Source organism: Caretta caretta, chromosome 3 (genome assembly GCF_965140235.1).
Source record: "Caretta caretta isolate rCarCar2 chromosome 3, rCarCar1.hap1, whole genome shotgun sequence".
Lineage (NCBI taxonomy): Eukaryota > Metazoa > Chordata > Testudines > Cheloniidae > Caretta > Caretta caretta.
Window position 1 is genome coordinate 205,109,003 of NC_134208.1, and position 20,625 is coordinate 205,129,627.

At 49.6% G+C, this 20,625-nt stretch overlaps 1 protein-coding gene across 1 annotated transcript; it reads right to left on the bottom strand.

The window, feature by feature from the left end:
* Positions 1 to 1,356: 1,356 nt before the first annotated feature.
* Positions 1,357 to 16,634, bottom strand: OVOL2 (ovo like zinc finger 2). Its single transcript, XM_048842480.2, has 4 exons — positions 16,364 to 16,634; positions 12,655 to 12,854; positions 8,258 to 8,447; positions 1,357 to 3,980 (listed from the first exon to the last, which is right to left on the bottom strand). The coding sequence occupies exons 1-4, from the start codon at positions 16,461 to 16,463 to the stop codon at positions 3,673 to 3,675; spliced, it is 798 nt and encodes a 265-aa protein (XP_048698437.2). The 5' UTR covers positions 16,464 to 16,634; the 3' UTR covers positions 1,357 to 3,672.
* Positions 16,635 to 20,625: the final 3,991 nt, after the last annotated feature.

Sequence of the window (20,625 nt, forward strand, 5' to 3'; positions counted from 1 at the left end):
CCCTTCTCCACAGTGGCACGTACCTAGATTGTCAGCTCTTTGTGTCCAGCACAGTGGGGTTCTGGTCCATGACTAGGGCTCCTAGGTGATGCTGCAGTACACCTAAGTGTTCCTTTGCCCCTCCAAAGGACTCTGAACACAGCTAGGACATGGCAGCATTCTGATTTCAACCCACGTCATGGGGTCCTACTCACTGCTAGGGCACCTCCTCCTGGTTGCTCTGGGGATCAGCTTTTTGCAGGTTTGATTCCCCCTTCTACCACTTGTTGCGTGCCTCTCTCCCAGAGGCTCCAGGTGCTCTCCCTTCCTGGCTTGGCCCTCCTGCCATGTCACTATGGTTTCCCCCTTCTGGGGTATCAAAGTCTTTCCTCAGAAACTGTCTCCAGCCATCTTCTCATTCAATGCCCAGTTGGTAGCACTGCCTCAGTGGCTGGTTGGGGAACCTAGGCCCACCCTCTAGTCCTGGTTCCAGACCAGGGACCATCTAATCAGCAGCCAAGGCCTGCACTATCTTAACCCTTGCCGCTGTTTCTCTGGGCCTTTTCCTACATCCTTTCCCTAGGTTTCTCACCCTAACAGCCAGAGGGTGACTGCAGGTCCCCTCACTGCAGCCCCTTTCCAGGGCTAGCTTCCTGGCTTTATCCTAGCCCTGCCTGTTCCTTCGCAGCTGGGCTCGGTCATCTTTCAGGGGATTACTTGGGCCACCTAATTCCCCTCAGCTGTGGCCTAGGTGGTTGATCTGCCCCTTCTAAGCTAGTGTGGGATGAATACCCCATCACACCCTGCCAGTACCATTGCCTCCTCCTGAGCCTCAGGTAAAACAAGCTCAAACATTTCAAAACGTGTCTCAAACACTACCCAGTCCTCTGGGTCCCCTGCAGTACAGCCGATGCCTTAGCCCCAGTTCACACTTTCTGGGCTACCCGTGTTGCAAAGCTGCTGCACTCTGGCTCTGAACTGTAGCTGTTGGGGGGGATTGACTGCAGTGTGGTGAGAGGAAACCATGCACTGGAAGGACTTTTACAGGTAACGCCACTTTAGCATTCCCTGGCTTTCTAAAGTTTGTCATTTCAAGCGACACTGTTCTCTTTGGGCCTTTTTTCTTTTACATTCCTGCTACTTAGGACAGAGTTAAGGTTGAAGAAGTAAGTTTGTCAGGAAATGTCCTTAGTTGTTTTGTTTTTTTGGTTTAATAAAGTTGTTAGGGAAGAATGGTGCTAGCCCTTGCCATAGAGAACTGTTTATTTGCCACCAAATAAATTACATTATTTCCTGGACTACAGGTATGTCAAGTATATTTTGACCTAAAATTTCTACAATTAAAAAAAAAAATTAAATACAATTATTCACCTTTATTTTGCTAACCCACCTGATCATACCTAAACTTTACAATCTTACGCTATCCGATCTCGCGAATCAGTGTGCTTGCAGAGAGGCAAATCTTATTCAAAAATAATAGTCTTTATTTTGGATGCTGTTTCGTGCAGGTCCTAGCCCTAGCTAAGAATTCAAGACGGCTTTCATCTCTGAAGCATAAAACAGTCATGACCAGGGAACAACTAAGAGTCAAAATATAACCTGTAGCCAAAATGTCACTAAGTGAATATTCTGTCATTCATCTCGACACTTTATATATGGAATTCTGTTTATGAAAATATCCCTCGCAAGCTTTCCTGTTACATAGGACAGTAAGTTTCTTATTCTTTACATCAAAGCTTCACTTTATTAAGATGCTTTCCAGGCCCCAAGCACCCCCGGTCTTGTTGCATAAAATAGTTGCTTCATTAAGAAATGCTTAAGAACACCCAAAAGCTTTTTTTTCCCCCTCCAAAGCCCGTGCAGATGTCTGTACAAGGACTGAAGCAATCAAAGAAAATTTAATTTTTACAGACACAACCAGAATCTGACATCATTGTCATATATTAACCATGGAGGTGCTGATGCGTTCAGTTCCGTAGTTCAGACGGAGTTCCATTTTGCATAACAGCAGGGATGCAACCTCTGTTCTGTATACAAAACAAGTGTGTCCTCTCCCCAAACGTCCAGCACTCACTCTTCGAGTACAGAATGAGTTTTCGGCTAATTTACAAGTAAATTCATTCATTGGTTTATATACTCAAACTGGGTCCTTTAAGAAATTAGTGTTGGCATGAGTCTTTTCTCTGTCCTGAGTGATCTTAGCAGAGTACAGCACCAAGCGCCATCCTTCCTAGCCAGCTAATTTGCAAGCCGTGGTCCTATTGGCTGTAATGACCCAGTGATACCAAGGCAGACTGGACACGTGCCAGGAGTTCTCACTGATGGATAGCTTGGCCCAGCTGACACTGCTCTTCAAAGGTTCCATTGGGCGGCTGCGCTCTCGTTTGGGCATCAGTGTTTGTAACGCTCCCTGATGGCACCGCTGCTTGGCTTCATTGAGCACTGAGCCAGCACCGCCAAAAGGAACCAGAGGGGGAGCGAAGGGGAAGCAGAGACATTGGGACTCCGGGCCTGGGGGTTTTTCTCTCCCTGCTCCCGCCACACAGCAAAGTGCTGGTCTCACTAACACAACTTTCTAAACCAATAAGTCAATGGCAAACCAAGGGCCAGATTCACCAGTAAGCTTTGGGTGATTTGTGCTACTCTGGTGAAATGGTTAATGTCTTCTGGCTGCTTTGCATTCCTTTGGTATCCCAGCGAATCCACCCTTGGAAGTTTAATTTTTTTAAAATAATTGAAGGTTGGTGCCGTGTATGTTCAAATCCTTAGAAATATCTGGTAGCATTCTCTTTGGGTTTCTTATTTAGTGTTTATCTATGAAAATTGTTTAGAACTAGGGAAATTCCCAGACAAAAAATATATATTAAGATGGAGTTAAGGTTGAAAAGATGTCTCAGTAATTAAAGGATTAAACAACTGCTACAGGGATGTGATAGTGATCTCAAAACAAAGCATTACAAAATCAAGCAATTCAGAGTTAAGGTTACACTCAAAAGAAATCCAAACATGTTAGGGTAAGAAATGCACAGTCAAGGCACCCAAAAAGTTGGGAGGTGAGCGGGGGCGGGGGGGGAAAGGAAGGGAATGATATGAAAGAAAATCTAATGTGTTTAAAATTCATTTTTTTCTAACCTGGGATTACAAATCCTACAGGGCAGAGTTAAGGTTGTTTGGGTGTATTGGCTGTGCATTTCTTACCTTATGATACATACTCTCATCCTTAACTTCATTTTACTGTAGATTCTCTGGGAATAATATTAATGATACCTAGCGCTTATCTAGCACTTTTTACTCACAGATCTCAAAGCACCTTACAAAGCTGATCAGGGTCATTATCCCCATTATACAGTTGGGAAAACTGAGTCACAGAAAGGTTAAGTGACTTGCCCAAGGTTACAAAGCAGGCCAGTGGCAGAGCTGGGAACTGATGTGGAGTCTCCCGAGTACCAGTGCAGGGCTCTATCCACAGGCAATGCTGGCTCCAAAATTTTCCCTTTTATTCTCATGTTTAAAAAGCCTTGTATTTGCATTAAGCTGAGAACATTTATTTCACGTCGAGGCTGTATCATCCACAGCCTGTCATCACCAAAAGGACACGATGCCTGCTATTACACAGATCCCTTTCAAAGCGGTTTGAAAAAATATCCGACATGTAAACTTCATTGCATGTGACCACTGTAATCCACTGTGTTACTAATCTTCCTCATCATCTTCAGGGTTCCTCTGCAGGACAGAGGTCAGTTTATTCTGTAAGACTGCTGCCAGCTTTTTAGAAGTTTTCTTGAGGAAAGCACTCCCGGGGTGAGCGTTAGTGACATGCAGATACAAGTCCTCTTGCGTTGGGCCCGTGTAGCCGCAATCTTCGCAGACGTAAAGTTTATCGCGCCGCTGTTTGTACGCATATTGCTGATGCACCCCGTGGATCTTTTTAAGGTGGGATTCCAGAGAACATCGCTGGGTAAATGCCTTGTTGCAGATCTCACATTTGTAAGGACGAATTCCTACAAGGCCAGACGATGTTGTTTATTATTAATTATTATGAATCAGATTTATTGCAGTAACACTTTGGGACAAACCAAGAAAAAACACCCGATTGCGCTAGGCTGCAAACACTGATTAGTAGATAGTCCCTGCCCCAAACCATTTACATTCTAAATAAATATTTACACTTTCTTAGGCAAAGATTTTCTGAAGTGGGTGCCTCAGGCGAGGCGCCTTAAATTCATATTAGGCACCTAACACCCTGTTTCAGGAAAGCACAAAAGCGTTTCAGTGAGATTTAGGCACATGTTTAAGCTGAACAGGGAGGCTTTCTTGAATCATTGTCTTAAATTAGACAGTGTTCCCAACTCTCATGATATTGACTTTGATGGGGCCAGGGTTTCACCCTATGTTTCCAGGTTTTGTGGATGCTGAGAAAAAGCTGTAAAAGGTTTCCCCTGAAGACTCAAAACCCAGAGGGCAACTAAAAAACACTAACTTAAAAAAAACAAAAAAATCTTGATTTTTAAGACAATCTCATGTTTTTCAGGACCCTGGCTCACAAGTTTTGAGATATTTTGCTCAATTTCCAACCTTAGATAAACTGGTGCAATTTTGTGTTTAGACATTGCGATCCTTCTACTATTTATATTACGGCTGTCAATTAATCGCAGTTAACTCACGTGATTAACTCAAAAAAATTAATGGGAACTAAAAAAATTAACTGCAATGAATTACAGTTTTAATTGCACTATTAAATAATAGAATACCAGTTGAAATTTATTAAATATTTTGGATGTTTTTCTGCATTTTCATATATATTGTATTCTATGTTGTAATCAAAGTGTATATTATTTTTGCTTACAAATATTTGCACTGTAAAAATGATAAACAAAAGAAATAGTATTTTTCAATTCACCTCATACAAGCACTGCAGTGCAATCTCTTTATCATGAAAGTGCAATTTGCAAATGTAGATTTTTTTTTTTGCTACATGACTTCACTCAAAAACAGAACAATGTAAAACTTTAGAGCCAACAAGTCCACTCAGTCCTACTTCTTGGTCAGCCAATCGCTAAGACACACAAGTTTGTTTACATTTACAGGAGATAATGCTGCCCGCTTCTTATTTACAATGTCACCAGCAAGTGAGAACAGGTGTTTGCATGGCACTTTTGTAGTCAGCATTGCAAGGTATTTACGTGCCAGATATGCTAAACATTCATATGCCCCTTCATGCTTTGGCCACCATTCCAGAGGACATGCTTCCATGATGATGACACTCATTAAAAAAATAAGTGTTAATTAAATTTGTGACTGAACTCCTTGGGGGAGAATTGTATGTCCCCTGCTCTGTTTTACCCGCATTCTGCCATATATTTCATGTTATAGCAGTCTTGGATGATGACTGAGCATATGTTGTTCATTTTAAGAACACTTTCACTGCAGATTTGACAAAATGCAAAGAAGGTACCAATGTGAGATTTCTAAAAATAGTAACAGCACTGGACCCAAGATTTAAGAATCTGAAGTGCCTTCCAAAATCTGAGAGGGACGAGGCGTGGAGCTTGCTTTCAGAAGTCTTAAAAGAGCAACACTCAGAAGCAGAAACTACAGAACCTGAACCACCAAAAAGAAAATCAACCTTCTGCTGGTGGCATCTAACTCAGATAATGAAAATGAAGTCGGTCCGCACTGCTTTGGACTGTTATCGAGCAGAACCCGTCACCAGCATGGACACATATCCTCTGGAATGGTGGTTGAAGCATGAAGGGACATGTGAATCTTTAGCGCATCTGGCACGTAAATATCTTGCGATGCCAGCTACAACAATGCCATGAGAACGCCTGTTATCACTTTCAGGAGACATTGTAAACAAGAAGTGGGCAGCATTATCTCCTGCAAATGTAAATAAACTTGTTTGTCTGAGCAATTGGCTGAACAAGAAGTAGGACTGAGTGGACTTGCAGGCTCTAAAATTTTACCTTATTTTATTTTTGAATGCAAGTTTTTTTGTACATAATTCTACATTTGTAAGTTAAACTTTCATGATAAAGAAACTGCACTATAGTACTCGTATTAGGTGAATTGAAAAATACTATTTATTTTGTTTTTTTACAGTGCAGATACTTGTAATCAAAAATAAATATTAAGTGAGCACTGTACACTTTGTATTCTGTGTTGTAACTGAAATCAGTATATTTGAAAATGTAGAAAACATCCAACAATATTTAAATAAATGGTATTCTATTATTGTTTAACAGTGCAATTAATCGCAATTAATTTTTTTAATCACTTGACAACCCTAATTTATACACATGTGCAAAACAGTGTGTAAGCTCAGGGCGTTACTGCTCCAGGCAGACAGAAACAAAAGAAAAAGAGGAGTAAAATTCCCCCATTCATATAAATGGATGGTAACTAATGGACACCCCCCTTGTTGACGACTCAACTACTGGATCATTTTAGCAGAAACATCCAGCTAATCTGAGGCTGGAGGAGGGAGATTCTCAATCACATATTTTCCTAATAGTGTTGAAATGTTTGCCCCAATCACACTAGTAGTCAGGTCACGTCTACACTACAGGCGCTCCACCAGTACAGCTATGGTGCCAAAGCTATGCCACTGTAGCGTCATAGTGTAGATTCTTCCTACAGTGACACAAGGGTTTTTTCCACTGCAGTAGATAATCCATCTCCCCAAGCGACGGTAGCTAGGTCAACAGATTCTTTTGTCAACCTAGCTGCCTTTACACTGGAGGTCAGACCAGCATAGCTACAGCGCTCCGGGGTGGGAATTCTTCACAATTCCCATCAAATCTAGTTGGAATTCAGGGAAAACAGTCAAGTTTCAAATCGTACCTAGAACAAACAAAATTTACCTCTGATTAAACTGAAAGAATTTATGCTGGTTACTTTTTACACTGAATTCATCTCAGGCAATGGAAAGTGATGTATCAGTTTCACTTTCATATTCTCATGCACTATCAGAGAGCTGCAAAGTTTTGGATGCAAACACTGCAGGGAATGGAAAAGTCACACTATACTACATATGGAAATGTGTCTGCTGGTCTTAGCTTTTTTTTTTTGTCCTTAATAAAATCTTTACAAAATCTAAACTCTGGGCCAAATTGAACCCAACGGTGTGTCTCAAAATGTTGTTCCTTGCTGTTTGTCTCCGACAGGTTTCCATGCACAAACTGAAGATCCCACAATGCTTTTCAAATAGAAAGACACGTATCTTGGCCAACGTTTTCTCAGTAAATTAGATGTCAGTGGCTGTGTGGGAGCGACTGCTAAGCCATAAATGCCGTGTTTGCCTATACAGTTATTGCACCTGGATGTGCAGTGGGGTACCTGGCTAATGACTCTGTGCTTGGGGATACCATAAACAAAAAGGATAATCAAGGTTGCACCTTAGCATCCCTAAGGTCCTGGTTAGTATTGAAACTGAGAGAAATCAGAGAGCTTGCCCAGTAGTCACTGGATGTCCAAATCCTGCAGCACAAGCTAAACACCTGCTGGTTTAGAGACCCTTATTTTATAGGATAGCCAGCTTGCCCAAGAATGTCTGCAGTGGTGAAATTGGAGTCTAGGAGTCCCTCAGAAATTGCACTGGTGTAACTAGATTGATATAGTTAAACCAGGGCAACCTTCTAGTGGACACTATTAAAAATCAATCAATCCATACTTATTTGGCTTAATTCAGTTATCTGCCATTCTTACAAGAGTGTCCACATAAGGGATTATACCAATTTAGGCTCCCTCTGCGTACACACTTGCACAGGTTTACTTAAATTGGTGCAAACCCTTGTGTGAACACTCTTATTCCAGTTTGAAAGCGGCTTATTTTGGTTTAGATTAATCCGGCTCCTAACTGAGTGAAGCTAAACTGGAACAACAACATCCACACAGCCTTTTGTACTTTAAATGTCTCCACACAGAGCAGCACAAGCCCTTCCTTTAATGGGTGCAATTTCTGTGAAGCCCAAAGCAGCGTGATTCTGCCACAGCTGGCTCTGTGGGGCACCTGTGCTCAGGGCTAGGAGAAGTCAGATTTGCGGTCTGGCTTCCCTCAAACCAGCCAGTCTGGAGGGGAGGCAGAGTAGGATGTAACCAAACCAAACCGTAGTTATCTGAGATTGTACTGAACATAAAATCCTATTCTATGGAATTGCACCCTTTGACTATTCACCAGACCACTGCTTTCTGTTGCCTGTAGGGGGCAGAGCACTTTAGTTTTAGAAAAAGAACACCGCGCAGACGGGCTGCAGAACCTTCTCCCAGCTGCTCTCACCTGTATGGGTCCTCACATGTCTCTTCAGATCAAAGGTGTCATTGAACCCTTTGCCACAGAAGGTGCACAGATGTCTCTTTACTTGGCTGTGACACTTCACGTGCCGGTTGAGCATCCTCTGCAAGCGAAAGCCTTTGCCACACAGCTCACAATTGTGCAGCGCCGCATCGTCACAGGTGCCAGTCGTGAACTAACAGATGGAAATAAAACATGGTTCGATCCGATTCTGGGTCAACAGGCAAGAGCAAAGAACAGGGGGATTCTCCCCCTGCACAGTGAAAAAAACCTAACGGTAACAACACAGGAGAAACTGAATAGTATCGCAAACGGGAAATCGGCTTTTATTGTCTGAGGCCTTAGCTTCCCGCTTGCAGTGAGCTGTGTGAGGCTGATCCCTTGCACCCTCATTCCTCACACTGACCTCCCTGCATTACCAGGGCTTTCGTCTCCAAAACATTAGGGCCAGAGGTCCATCGCATCCGATAGAAACACGACGTAATGTCCCTGCGCTACATGTCCCCTCCCCGTGCCCCCGTAATCAGTGAAACAACCTGGGTCTGAAAACAGAGTGCCATTTCACAATACACTGAATTATCTGCCCAGCTGTATCCAGGGCCTGATTCTCAAAGGCACAAAGGACGGCCAGGTGTCCAGCTTCCATTGATGGGTGCACCTAATTCTGCCCTTTAGACCACACTTACTAACATATATTGTGCCCCAGGGTTTGTTTTGAAAGCATCATTTTTAAAAAGAACGCTAAAAATATTACAGTCCCACTAAAGGAGTTGTAGTGATTTGAGTCTGTGGATTATTACAGTTAGTGGAATTGCATTTTAATGACATAGATTTGGGTGTAGATTATTCCACTTGGACTTGGGCAAGATCTTCAGCTAGTGTCAATTGGCTTCTCTCCATTTAAATCAGTGGAGCGACATCAATTTACACCAGCTCAGGATTTGACATATATAAGGATTTAACTGCTCGGAGTGGAAAGTTCTGCAGAAAAGGCCTCAAACATTTTGTGAGCCTCTGGATATATTTAATAAAAGGAGCTGAAAAGGTAAGCTCATGTGTGTGGGGGTCAGAGTTAAGGGTGCTACGTGAATTTCAAACTCTTGTTCAAACTTATATGAGAGAGGACTGACTGAATGATAGTGTACGGAAGAGAACGGGATTTCTAAAGCATGTGAAACAACCTTATTTGGGATTTCTTGAATTTGTAGTATGTCAGTTAATGAGGCATGGATACCAGGTTCCTTATTGCCATGTTAATGTGGGTTTTTTGTGTTGGAAGAGATACAGCTAGCACGATATTGGGTTGGACATTGAGAAATGAGGAAGACTCCCTCCACCGTCACAAGGAATTGTCCAGGCGTTATACAACCGGAGGCACAGACCACAGACTTCAGCGGTTCTCCCGAGGTCCACACAGATCTCAGGAGTTCCGCAGCTTACGGGGCAAAGTCTGTAGCCCAATTCAACAGACAAGGAGCAATCTCAGAGTCCCTGCGGGTTTTTCCATGGGACAAAAGGGAACCTGTTCCATGAGTCATAAACCGGGACAATAGAAACATGCAGTGATGAGAAAAAATGTAAACATTCCAAAGATTTATGCCCTAATCCAGCCAAGCACTTCAGCACATGCTTTACTGTAAGCCTATGAGTAACCCACTGGCTTCAAGAGGACTCCTCATACTTAGGTATTTTGCTGGATCAGGACCTTGGTCCTTGTCTCCAGGATAGAGTTATGCCATTTAACTAAGGCCTCGTCATCACAGGAAAGTGTTAACAGTTAGAGAGGTAGAACCCCCTTGATCAGTGGTTCTCAACCAGGAGTACACGTACCCTGGGGGTACACAGAGGCCTTCCAGGGGGTACACCAACTCATCGAGATATTTGCCTAGTTTTACAACAGGCTGCGTAAAAAGCACTAGCAAAGTCAGTACAAACTAAACTTTCACACAATGACTTGTTTATACTGCTCTATATACTATACACTGAAATGTAAGTACAATATTTGTATTCCAATTGATTTATTTTACAGTTATATGGTAAAAATGAGAAAGGAAGCCATTTTGCAGTAATAGTGTGCTGGGACACTTTTGAATTTTTATGTCTGATTTTGTAAGCAAGTGAAGTGAAACCTGGAAGTACGCAAGACAAATCAGATTGCTGAAAGGAGTACAGCAGTCTGGAAAGGTTGAGAGCCACTGCCCTAGATAGACACACGTAGCCACTCTGCTACGGGTTATTTTCAGTTTAGCTTAAATCTCTTCCAAGCAACATACTAAAACAAACAAACAAACAAGCCACCCATATACCGGAATAAGAGCATCTACACAGAGGATTATGAGGGTATAATAAAATCTATTTGAATTAACACCTTAATTTACACCGAAAAAACTTCCCCATATAGACAAGGCTTAAATCGGTTTAGAATCACACCTTTAGTGAAATCAGTGCAGCTTTCCCGTGTAAACAAGATTTCAGTGTATCTCTAAGGACTTCCTTTTGCGGTGTTTGATGGAACAGAAGATTTGTTTACCAAAAAAGTTTCGAGAGGTTTTGCTTGTGAAGATAATCCTTACAAAGTAAACCAGCATGCCATTGTGTTGACTCTACAGAGACTGAAACAATAGTCTTCCCCAGTTTATCTCACTGACCTGTTAATTAACTTGAAAGTGTTATTATGAGTTAATTTTTTCATTCTCGATTCCAACACAAGAAAGGTCGAGCTAATGTGACTGTCTGAAGTGGCTGGACCCGGTGCTGGTGATTCAGCTATTTGGAAGAACATCCTTTATGGGGGAGGCTCAATGTTTTGATTATGCTAATAGTTGAATATTAATGTGATGGCCACAGTGCTTGCTGCTGGCCATTACGGCTATATCTACATTGCAATAAAAGATCAGTAGCTGGCCTGGGTCAGCTGACTCAGGCTCATGGGTCTTGGGAGGCAGGGTTATAAAATTGCAGTGGAGACATTCAGGATGGGGCTGGAACCTAAGACCCCATGTGGCAGGAGTATCCCAGAGCCCAGGCTCCAGCCCAAGCTGGAATGTCTATACTGGAATTGTCAAGCCCCATAAGCCCAAGTCAGCTGATCCATACCAGCCACTCTGTGCCCTGGGTCTCTTATCCTAAACATACCCTAAAACACAGGGTGAAAGGTGAGTTTAGCAGTCAGAGCAGAAAGGGAGTTTAGCAGACTCCTGAGAATCTGCAGTGCATTTAGTGGTGTTTCTAGAAAGCTTGGGGGTGTTCTGCAGAAAGGTTAATAAGAGGATACATATTTCTCCGTGATGTTCTCTGTGGCTTTAACAATATTGGGGATTAAAACATAAGGGTCATCAGTAAACTAGTGAGCAAAATAAATCCTCGTAGAAATTCTAGTTTGAGCAAAAAATAACCCCAAATTCCCTGCGGATTCTATTCTTCCTGGTCATATGTGGCCTAGATCCTGCAATCAGCTCTGTACAAACACAAGGCTTTACCTACACAGAGATCATGGCACAATCAGGGCCTAAGGCAACGCAAAGCTATTTTGCATTTAACCATAATACAAATAATATATAATAATGAAGAGGCAGAGAATTAGGTTTTCCTGAAGCCCTGGCTATTTTGCCTGATCCTTATCATCATCAATAGCAACGCAATGCTAGCAGAAACTGGCTCATGGAAAAGATAATACGCCAGTTGCAAAATTTTGAAGGAAGGCTCCATAGTGAGGCTGAACTCATTCGCTCTGATCGGGCGACTTTTTCTTTTGCACCGGAGAAGAACACTCGGTCAACTGCCCTTTTTCTGTCTTCCCATTTCTGCTGAAATCTCCATTACAATCAACCTCAGTCAGGCTCCAGATATGTCCGTGTGTTACATGCAAGAAACACACATGGAGAGTGAATTTTTCCAAGTAGTTAGTTAATAGACAATTCATGAATTTCAACACACGATGAGTGTCTAAATCCCTTAGTCTGCCTTGCGAATCTCATCCACGGTTTTTGAGGGTGGGTATTTCCATAGCTTTGTATTTATTTAACTGAAAGGACATTTTTACAGTAGGCCCTTGGGCATAGTTTTGGGAGGGGGCAGAGGGGCTTTGTCCCCCTCCAAACTGCATTGCTCCCCCACACGCAGCCCCATTGGCCTGACTGGAGTTACCCCCCCACAAATACAGAAGTCAAACTATGCCGACGAGTAGGCCCCAGTGTGGCAGCTGATCACTGTGGCGGGTGGTGTGGCCCAGATCCTCCAAGGTATTTAGGTGCCTAACTCCAGTGGGAGTCAGGTGCCTAAATACCTTGGGGGATCTGGGCCTGTGTTCCCCAGTTGAGAGGGGTCTTTCACCAGGCTGGTTGTGCCCCCGAGGGGCATATTATGGGAGGCTAGGGCTGTACCTTGATTTTCGATCTGACCACTGGGCGCTTCATGGCCAAGTCCAGCAGGGTCCCCCCCGCGTTCCCGGTCTCGGCTGCCGGCTGAGGAGTCGGGGGATCACTCCGCTCAGCCTCCCTCGTGCTGGCGGCACTGCTGCCATTGCTCTCCAGGCTGCAGCTGTCTCCGAGGCGGTAGTTCAGCAGCACGCAGCTTATCCCCCCTGGGCGAGGCAGAGAGGGGGGTTACTGGGACAGGGAGGGACGCTGGCGGCAGGGAAAAGGGGGGCCCAGGTTCAGAGCTCCTGCAAGAGGAGTAGCAGCAGCCAGGGGAGGGGCAGCAGCAGCAGATGGCAGGCTGGGCTCTGGCCCATCCCAGAAGAGGGTCGGGGGAGCAGAGTGGGAGGGCGCCGCCCAGGGACAGACTGGACGGGGGCAGGCAGGCAGGGGGCAGGCGGGCAGGGCGCTGCCAGAGGGCGCAGGTGGTGGTGGGGTGCCAGGCTGGCAAGGGGCAGGAAGGCACTGTGCTGTCCAGGGGCAGGCAGGGGGCAGGGCACTGTTGGAGGGCGCAGGTGCTGGTGGGGTGCCAGGCTGGAAAGGGGCAGGAAGGCACTGTGCTGTCCAGGGGCAGGCAGGGGGAAGATGGGCAGGGCGCTGCCAGAGGGCGCAGGTGGTGGTGGGGTGCCAGGCTGGCAAGGGGCAGGAAGGCACTGTACTGTCCATGGCAGGCAGGGGGCAGGCGGGCAGGGTGCTGCCGGAGGGCGCAGGTGCTGGTGGAGTGCCAGGCTGGCAAGGGGCAGGAAGGCACTGTGCTGTCCAGGGACAGGCAGGGGGCAGGCGGGCAGGGCGCTGCCAGAGGGCGCAGGTGGTGGTGGGGTGCCAGGCTGGCAAGGGGCAGGAAGATAGGGCACTATCCAGAGGCAGGTGGACAGGCTGGCAAGGGGCAGGAAGGCAGTGTGCTGTCCAGGGGCAGGCAGAGTGCAGGTGGCAGGGGGTGCCAGGCTGGCAGGCAGGATGCTGCCCAGGGGCGAACAGGCAGGCAGAGGGAGGCATGCCAGGCTGGCAGGCGGGGCGCAGGTGGAGGGAGAGGTGCCAGGCTGCTGGGCAGGCAGGGTACCATCCAGGGACAAGCTGGCAGGGCACAGGTGGTGGGGGAAGAGGTGCCAGGCTGGCAGGCAGAGCACTGTCCAGGGGCAGGCGGGCAGGCAGGGTGCATATGGCGGGGGATGGTGGTGCCAGGCTGGCAAGCAGGGCTCGGTCCAGGAGGAGGCAGGTAGGGTACAGGTGGTGTGTGCCATGCCAGTGGGCAGGCAGGGCAGAGGTGGTGGTGGGGTGCCAGGCAGGCAGGGGGCAGAGAGGGCACAAGTGGAGGGGGGATGCCGGGCTGGCGAGCAAGCAGGGTGCTGCCAGGGGTGGGCAGGCAGGGCACAGGTGGCAAGGGGTGCCAGGCTAGCAGGGCACAGGTGGTGGGGGTGATGCCAGGTAGGCAGGTGCTATGCAGGGGAAGGCAGGCAGGGCAAGGGTGGTGGGGTGCCAGGTAGGCAGGGTGCTATTCAGGGGCGGGTGAGGGCAGGTGGTGGGGGTGGTGCCAGGCAGGCAGGGGGCAGGTGATGGGGGCAGGTGATGGGCGGTGCCAGGTGATGGGGGCGCCAGGCAGGCAGGGGGCAGGTGATGGGGGGCGCCAGGCAGGCGGGGGGCGCCAGGCAGGCAGGGGGGGCACCAGGCAGGCAGGGGGGGCACCAGGCAGGCAGGGGGCAGGTGGGGGCAGGTGATGGGGGGCGCCAGGCAGGCAGGGGGCAGGTGATGGGGGGCGCCAGGCAGGCAGGGGGCAGGTGGGGGCAGGTGATAGGCGGTGCCAGGAAGGCAGGGGGCAGGTGATGGGGGGCACCAGGCAGGCAGGGGGCAGGTGGGGGCAGGTGATGGGGGGCGCCAGGCAGGCGGGGGGCAGGCAGGTGCAGGTGATGGGGGGCACCAGGCAGGCGGGGGGCAGGCAGGGGCAGGTGATGGGGGGCACCAGGCAGGCGGGGGGCAGGCAGGGGCAGGTGATGGGGGGCACCAGGCAGGCAGGGGGCAGGTGATGGGGGAGGTGATGGGCGGTGCCAGGCAGGCAGGGGGCAGGTGATGGGGGCGCCAGGCAGGTAGGGGGCAGGTGATGGGGGCAGGTGATGGGGGCGCCAGGCAGGCAGGGGGCAGGTGATGGGGGCAGGTGATGGGCGGTGCCAGGCAGGCAGGGGGCAGGTGATGGGGGCGCCAGGCAGGCAGGGGGCAGGTGATGGGGGCGCCAGGCAGGCAGGGGGCAGGCAGGGGCAGGTGATGGGGGCGCCAGGCAGGCGGGGGGCAGGCAGGGGCAGGTGATGGGGGCACCAGGCAGGCGGGGGGCAGGCGGGGGGCAGGTGATGGGGGCGCCAGGCAGGCGGGGGGCAGGCAGGGGCAGGTGATGGGGGCGCCAGGCAGGCGGGGGGCAGGCAGGGGCAGGTGATGGGGGCGCCAGGCAGGCGGGGGGCAGGCAGGGGCAGGTGATGGGGGCGCCAGGCAGGCGGGGGGCAGGTGGCGGGAGGCCGGCGGGCCGAGCTGTTTGAGCAGCGGGCGGGCGGGGCGGCGAACAGGGCAATCGGAAACTCAACCACTTAATGGTCCCAAAGTTCAAACAGCGCAGCCGAGACCGGCCGGGGCTTCCTCCTTCCCGTTATACCCGCGCAGGGCGAGGCGGCAGGAGCCCGGGCCCCCCCCCGTGCGCTCAGCAGCCGGCTCCGCTGGGCAGCAGCCTCGGGCTGTTCGCGGGGCGCTGCCCCGGGCACTAGGGCCCGATCCCAGGGAGGTCAATGGAAAGCCCCCCCCGGCTTCGCGGGGCTTTTGGATCGGGCCCAGAGGCCAGCGGGACTGGGAGTCACTCCGGGGGAGCTCTGGATCAAGCACGGCTGGGGGAACGTCCCCGGGGCATCATATAGGATCAAGGGGGTACACACCCCCATAGCCCCCCCAATACACCCATCCCCCTTACCCCCACCCCATCCTCCCCCCCACACCCAGCCCCACAGCCCCCCCACACTCCCATACACCCAGCTTCACATCCCCCCACTCCCACAGCCCCCCCACACCCCACATACGCCTAGCCTTACAGCCCCCTTACCCCACACACACCCAGCCCCACAGCCCCCCCACACTCCCATATACCCAGCTTCACAGCCCCCCCCCCACATCCCACATACACCCAGCCTCACAACCCCCTTACCCCCACCCCATCCTCCCCCACACGGCCAGCCCCACAGCCCCCCCACACTCCCATACACCCAGCTTCACAGCCCCCCACTCACATACACCCACCCAACCCCCCCACACACACACCCAGCCCCCCACACCCAGGTGTTCATTTCTGGGTCCCAGCTGCGACGACGACCCGCCCCCACCCCCACCGACCCTCTTCACCCGTCCTTCTCAAACTCTCGCAAAAACTTCGGGGTCCCCCACCCCGTCCCCGGGGAGCTCCGCCTCGAGCTATTTCGGGGACGGGGGGTGTCAGTCTGTCTCCCCTCCCCCTGCTGGGCAGCGAGCGGGTCCGTAGCAGGCAGGTACCCTCCCTCCCTAGCCCGCTGGCGCCGCTGCCCCATATCCCTCCCCCCCCGGGGGCCAGCCGCCCCCCAACGCGCCCCGCCCGGTGAGCCGCGCTTGGCTGGCCCCAGGGGAGCGCAGGGCCAGGCTGGCGGGGGGCCCCCGCGGCTCAGCTGCCCCGTACCTGGGATGTAGGTGTCGGCTCGCTCCTCGTCCGGCAGCTCATCCCAGCTGCGGCTGGCCGGCTGCGGGCTTCGCCTCTTCACCAGGAAGGCTCTGGGCATGGTGCGGGCGGGCGCCGGGCTCCCCGATGGCGGGTCCTCCTGCTGCCCCGCGCCCCTGGGAGCGCCGAGCCGGGGCGCCGCAGCTCCAGGGTGGGGCCCCCCCCCGGCGCCGGCAGGGGGTCCCGGAGCGGGGAGCGGGGCCCGCACGCGCCCACAAGAAGGGGGGGGAAAAGTTTCCTAAGGTGGAATAGAAAATGCACCAGGAAACTCGGCGGGGAGCATGCGTGCTGCAAACATAACGGTGTCAACAAGCCTCCTTACCTGTCCGACCGGTTGGAGCGGCTCCGCTTTGTTCCAGCCCTTCCTCCTTAGGCATGAATGTTTGCAAAAGAATTTAACGTCTGGGGAGGGGGGGAATCCACCATGTTCTCCTTGCCCCCCACCAACTCCCTCCATCCCCCACAGCCAGGTAGAAGCCCCCCCCAGCAGGCCACCCTGGCTTTCCCGGGGGCTTTGCTTGTTTGCTCAGTTTATCAATCCCCAGCACAATGGGCTTCGCTTTATTGGGCGCTGCGCTTGTGGGCTCCCGCCCAGCCGCTGCCTTTGCAGCAGCAACCCCCATGGCGAGCGTGCGGGGCGCGCGGCTGAGTCCCGGGAGCCTGGTGCGCAGGCCCTCGTCTCCTCACACGCACGCACGTGTCTCTCTTTGCACACACACGCGCTCGTGCGGGAACCACGCACCGGCCCTTGCCGACATGTGCGCGCAGCCGAGCCGCTCGGGGCATGTTTCGGGGGGGGGGGGGTGTCTGTCTGTCTGCGTGTCTGTCTGCGTTGCACCGATCTTCAGCCGCCTGGCTCGCCGAGCGCGCTGAGGGAGCTGCCCTCCAGCAAGGGAGAGGGGTGGGCCCGGGCTCGCAGAGCCCACACCGCCTCCTTTCACCTGGTGGAAACCTGAGCGCCTGGCAGCGCCCCGGCCGCCTGAAGAGGCGGGGGAAATGCAACGGTTCTCCAAACCGGGGGAGGGAGCCTCTTAACGGGCTTAGGGGAAAGTTCTCCCAACTTTGCTTCCCTGGCCAGGCCTTTGGGGGCGGTGCCGTGGCTGGGGCTGAAACCAAAGGCGGGGTACGGTCTTGTGGGTAGGATGCAGCGAAGACTCAAACCGCTCCCTGGCGAGTTAAAACAGCAGCGAGCTTGGGGGGGGGGGGGGGCAAGCGTTCCCCGGGAGCATGAGCGCAGTCCCCCCCCCCCCCCCCAGCAGTGGTTTCCCCGCTGTAGGGCGGGGTGAGTCTTACACGTCGCGGGGCTCCCTTAAAGCAAAGCAATTCCCTGAAGGCCTGCTCCAAAATGGGGGCCTTCCTCTTGACTTCGGGGGGACCAAGAATACAAACAGGGAAGCCCTGGGGACTCCCAGGCACCCGCTCCGCGGGCCTGCTTCTCCGCAGTGCCCGGGCTTGCCTGGAGCTCGCGCTGATGAGCCCTGGAGGAAGGGAGGTTGCAGGCGATAATCAAGCCCAGGGAATGATTAACAATTCTGCCTCCGTTCGGGTTTCCCATCAGCCGGGTGCACAGCCCTAGGCCACGTGCGCGGCAGCCACGCGGGGCTGGTCCCATTCACATGGAGTCGGGTGGGACCTCAGCCCAAAGCGGCTCATCTCCAGGCTCAGGGGAGACCGTTTTCTTTTTTGTTACACGCTGGAAACCGCAGTCCTCTTAGGGTCTAATCCTGCCCCGTTGAGGTGCGCGGGAGCTGTTCCATTGAGATCCGTGGGTCCAGGTTCAAACCTCCAACCGAGCAACGCAAAACAAGGCAAGCGGCGCCCCCCTTTGCCCTCCCGAGCAGGGGAAGAACCGAGGTATTCTCACCACGGCTCAACTGTGAAGTGATCTTATTGTTAAAGGCTTTTAAACCCCCACTTGGCAGCTCCCCGTGTCCCGCTGTGCTGCGGGAGAGCCACCAGCGTGAAGCCTGCCTGGAAGCCTGGCCCCCAAGGGGAGTTTTGTAATGGACTCAAATGGGGCCAGAGTCTCACCTTGCAGTGTCTAACCTGGTGTGTCAACAGGCTTTTCTTTGACACCTTCAGCCTTTGTTTGATGATTGGGAGTCGTTAATCGCTGACAGTCTGCTGGGGACAGGACACAAGTAATGCCCCCAAGAGCTTTCCTGCGAAAACCTAGAGTCCTCAGAACTTTTTTCAAGGAACAATAAAAAAAGGAATCAAAACTGGCCTTTTTACCCCAATCGGAAATGTTCAGGATTTTCTTCAAACTCCCGTTTTATTTACACCATTGGAAAACGAAAAATGCAGTTGTTTTGGGAGTTATTTGGTTTTAGTTTGCTGTTTTTTTTTTTTCATTTTTTCACCTCTTTTCTCCTCTTTTTTTCCCCTTCTTCCATCCTCCCTTTTTCAGTGGCAAAATGGAAAGAGAAATGAGAGGGGAGAAATTAAAACAAGAATTAAACGTCAAGATTTCAATACAAATGTTCACAAAACCAAAATAAATAAAAACAATTCCTTTTCAAAACCCACAAAAGGAATTGACTTTGATTTTTTTTTAATTTGCAATTCTCCCCTCCTTTTGCATTTTTCAACCAACTTGACTAAAAACTATTTTGTTAAACCCTTATTAAACAACACACACTGGAAATCTATCCCCATCCTTCCTCACTAAACTCCTACAAATAGTATTACAAATTATACCTTCTTTGCTCAGGGTGAAATGCTGGCCTTACTGAAGCAAATGGGATTTTTGTCATTAATTTCATTGGGGTCAGAATTTCACCGCAAGGGCCAGATCAAAGCCCAGAGGTAACTAGACAACTTGCACCAATGTAACTAAATAGATTTATTTCGTTTATTGCAAATCCCTGCTATGGTTTGTAAACTTTTTGAGGCAGGGGTTGTCATTGACCTGTTAGCACAGTGCCTAACACAGTGGGTCTGGAGCCTCTAGATGCTACTACCATCAAAATGATGAATAATACAGACATGCACCAGTGTAACTAGATTGATTTTAAATTGATTTTGTTACACTGGGGCAAGTTTTCTAATATAGACCAAGCCAAAGTCAATGGAAAGACTGCTACCAACGCCAGTGGGCTACGAATCAAGTTCTAAGATCTGGTCCATGCACAGTGTTTAACTATTTCAGTTAGAAGTGTGATTTCGTGCCAAAATCTTTATATCAGTACACCCACAAGTGTGGACAACGTTACACTGGTATAAAGGAACATTATACTTTCCTCTTCCATTACAGGAATATTTATACAAGTAAAAATCACCTTATACTGGTATAAAGTATAATGGTGCTTTATACTGACATAACTGTGTCCACACCAGGGATGTTGTATTGCATTAATTAAACAGGGATAGTTAAAATAGTACAACTTCTGTCTGTGGACAAGTCCTTAGAAAGGCTAATTGTAATTAAAAGCTTAAAAACTCCATTTCACCTTTTATCAGCAGTGATTAATACGTGTTACTCTGTTTATAATTCTGGGTAGAATATGAGTGCTGTATTTCTTTGACTATTTAAAAAAAGAAAAGCCCAACACATTTCCACAACGATGATTTAGCTCAGTGGCTCTGAACCTTTCCAGGCTACTGTACCCTTTTCAAGAGTCTGATTTGTCTTGCGTACCCGCAAGTTTAACCTCACTTAAAAGCTACTTGCTTACAAAATCAGACATAAAAATACAAAAGTGACACTATTACTGAAAAATGGCTTCCTTTCTCATTTTTATAATATAATTATAAAATAAATCAATTGGAATATAAAATATTGTACTTACATTTCAGTGTATCGTATATAGAGCAGTATAAACAAATCATGGTCTGTATGAAATTTTAATTTGTACTGACTTCACTACAGCTACTGTAAAACTAGGCAAATATCTAGATGAGTTGACGTACTCCCTTGGAAGACCTCTGCGTACCCCCCAGAGATGTGCATACCCCTGGTTGAGAAACACTGCATGACTGATACCAAGCTAGTTGCTGAATGAAATCCCACATGACATGAGGTCAGTAGCGTACTCATTTATAGTGTAATCATGCCTGGGATGAATCTGGCCCCATTGTGTCCATTTATGGAAGACTGGCATATATTTATTTATTAAATCATTTAGCTTTAGTTTAAAATAAACCCCACACCCAAAGGACACTTCTACCCAATCTCTGGGGCCCCTTGCCATTACATTCAAAAAAATCTCAGCTAGAACTGT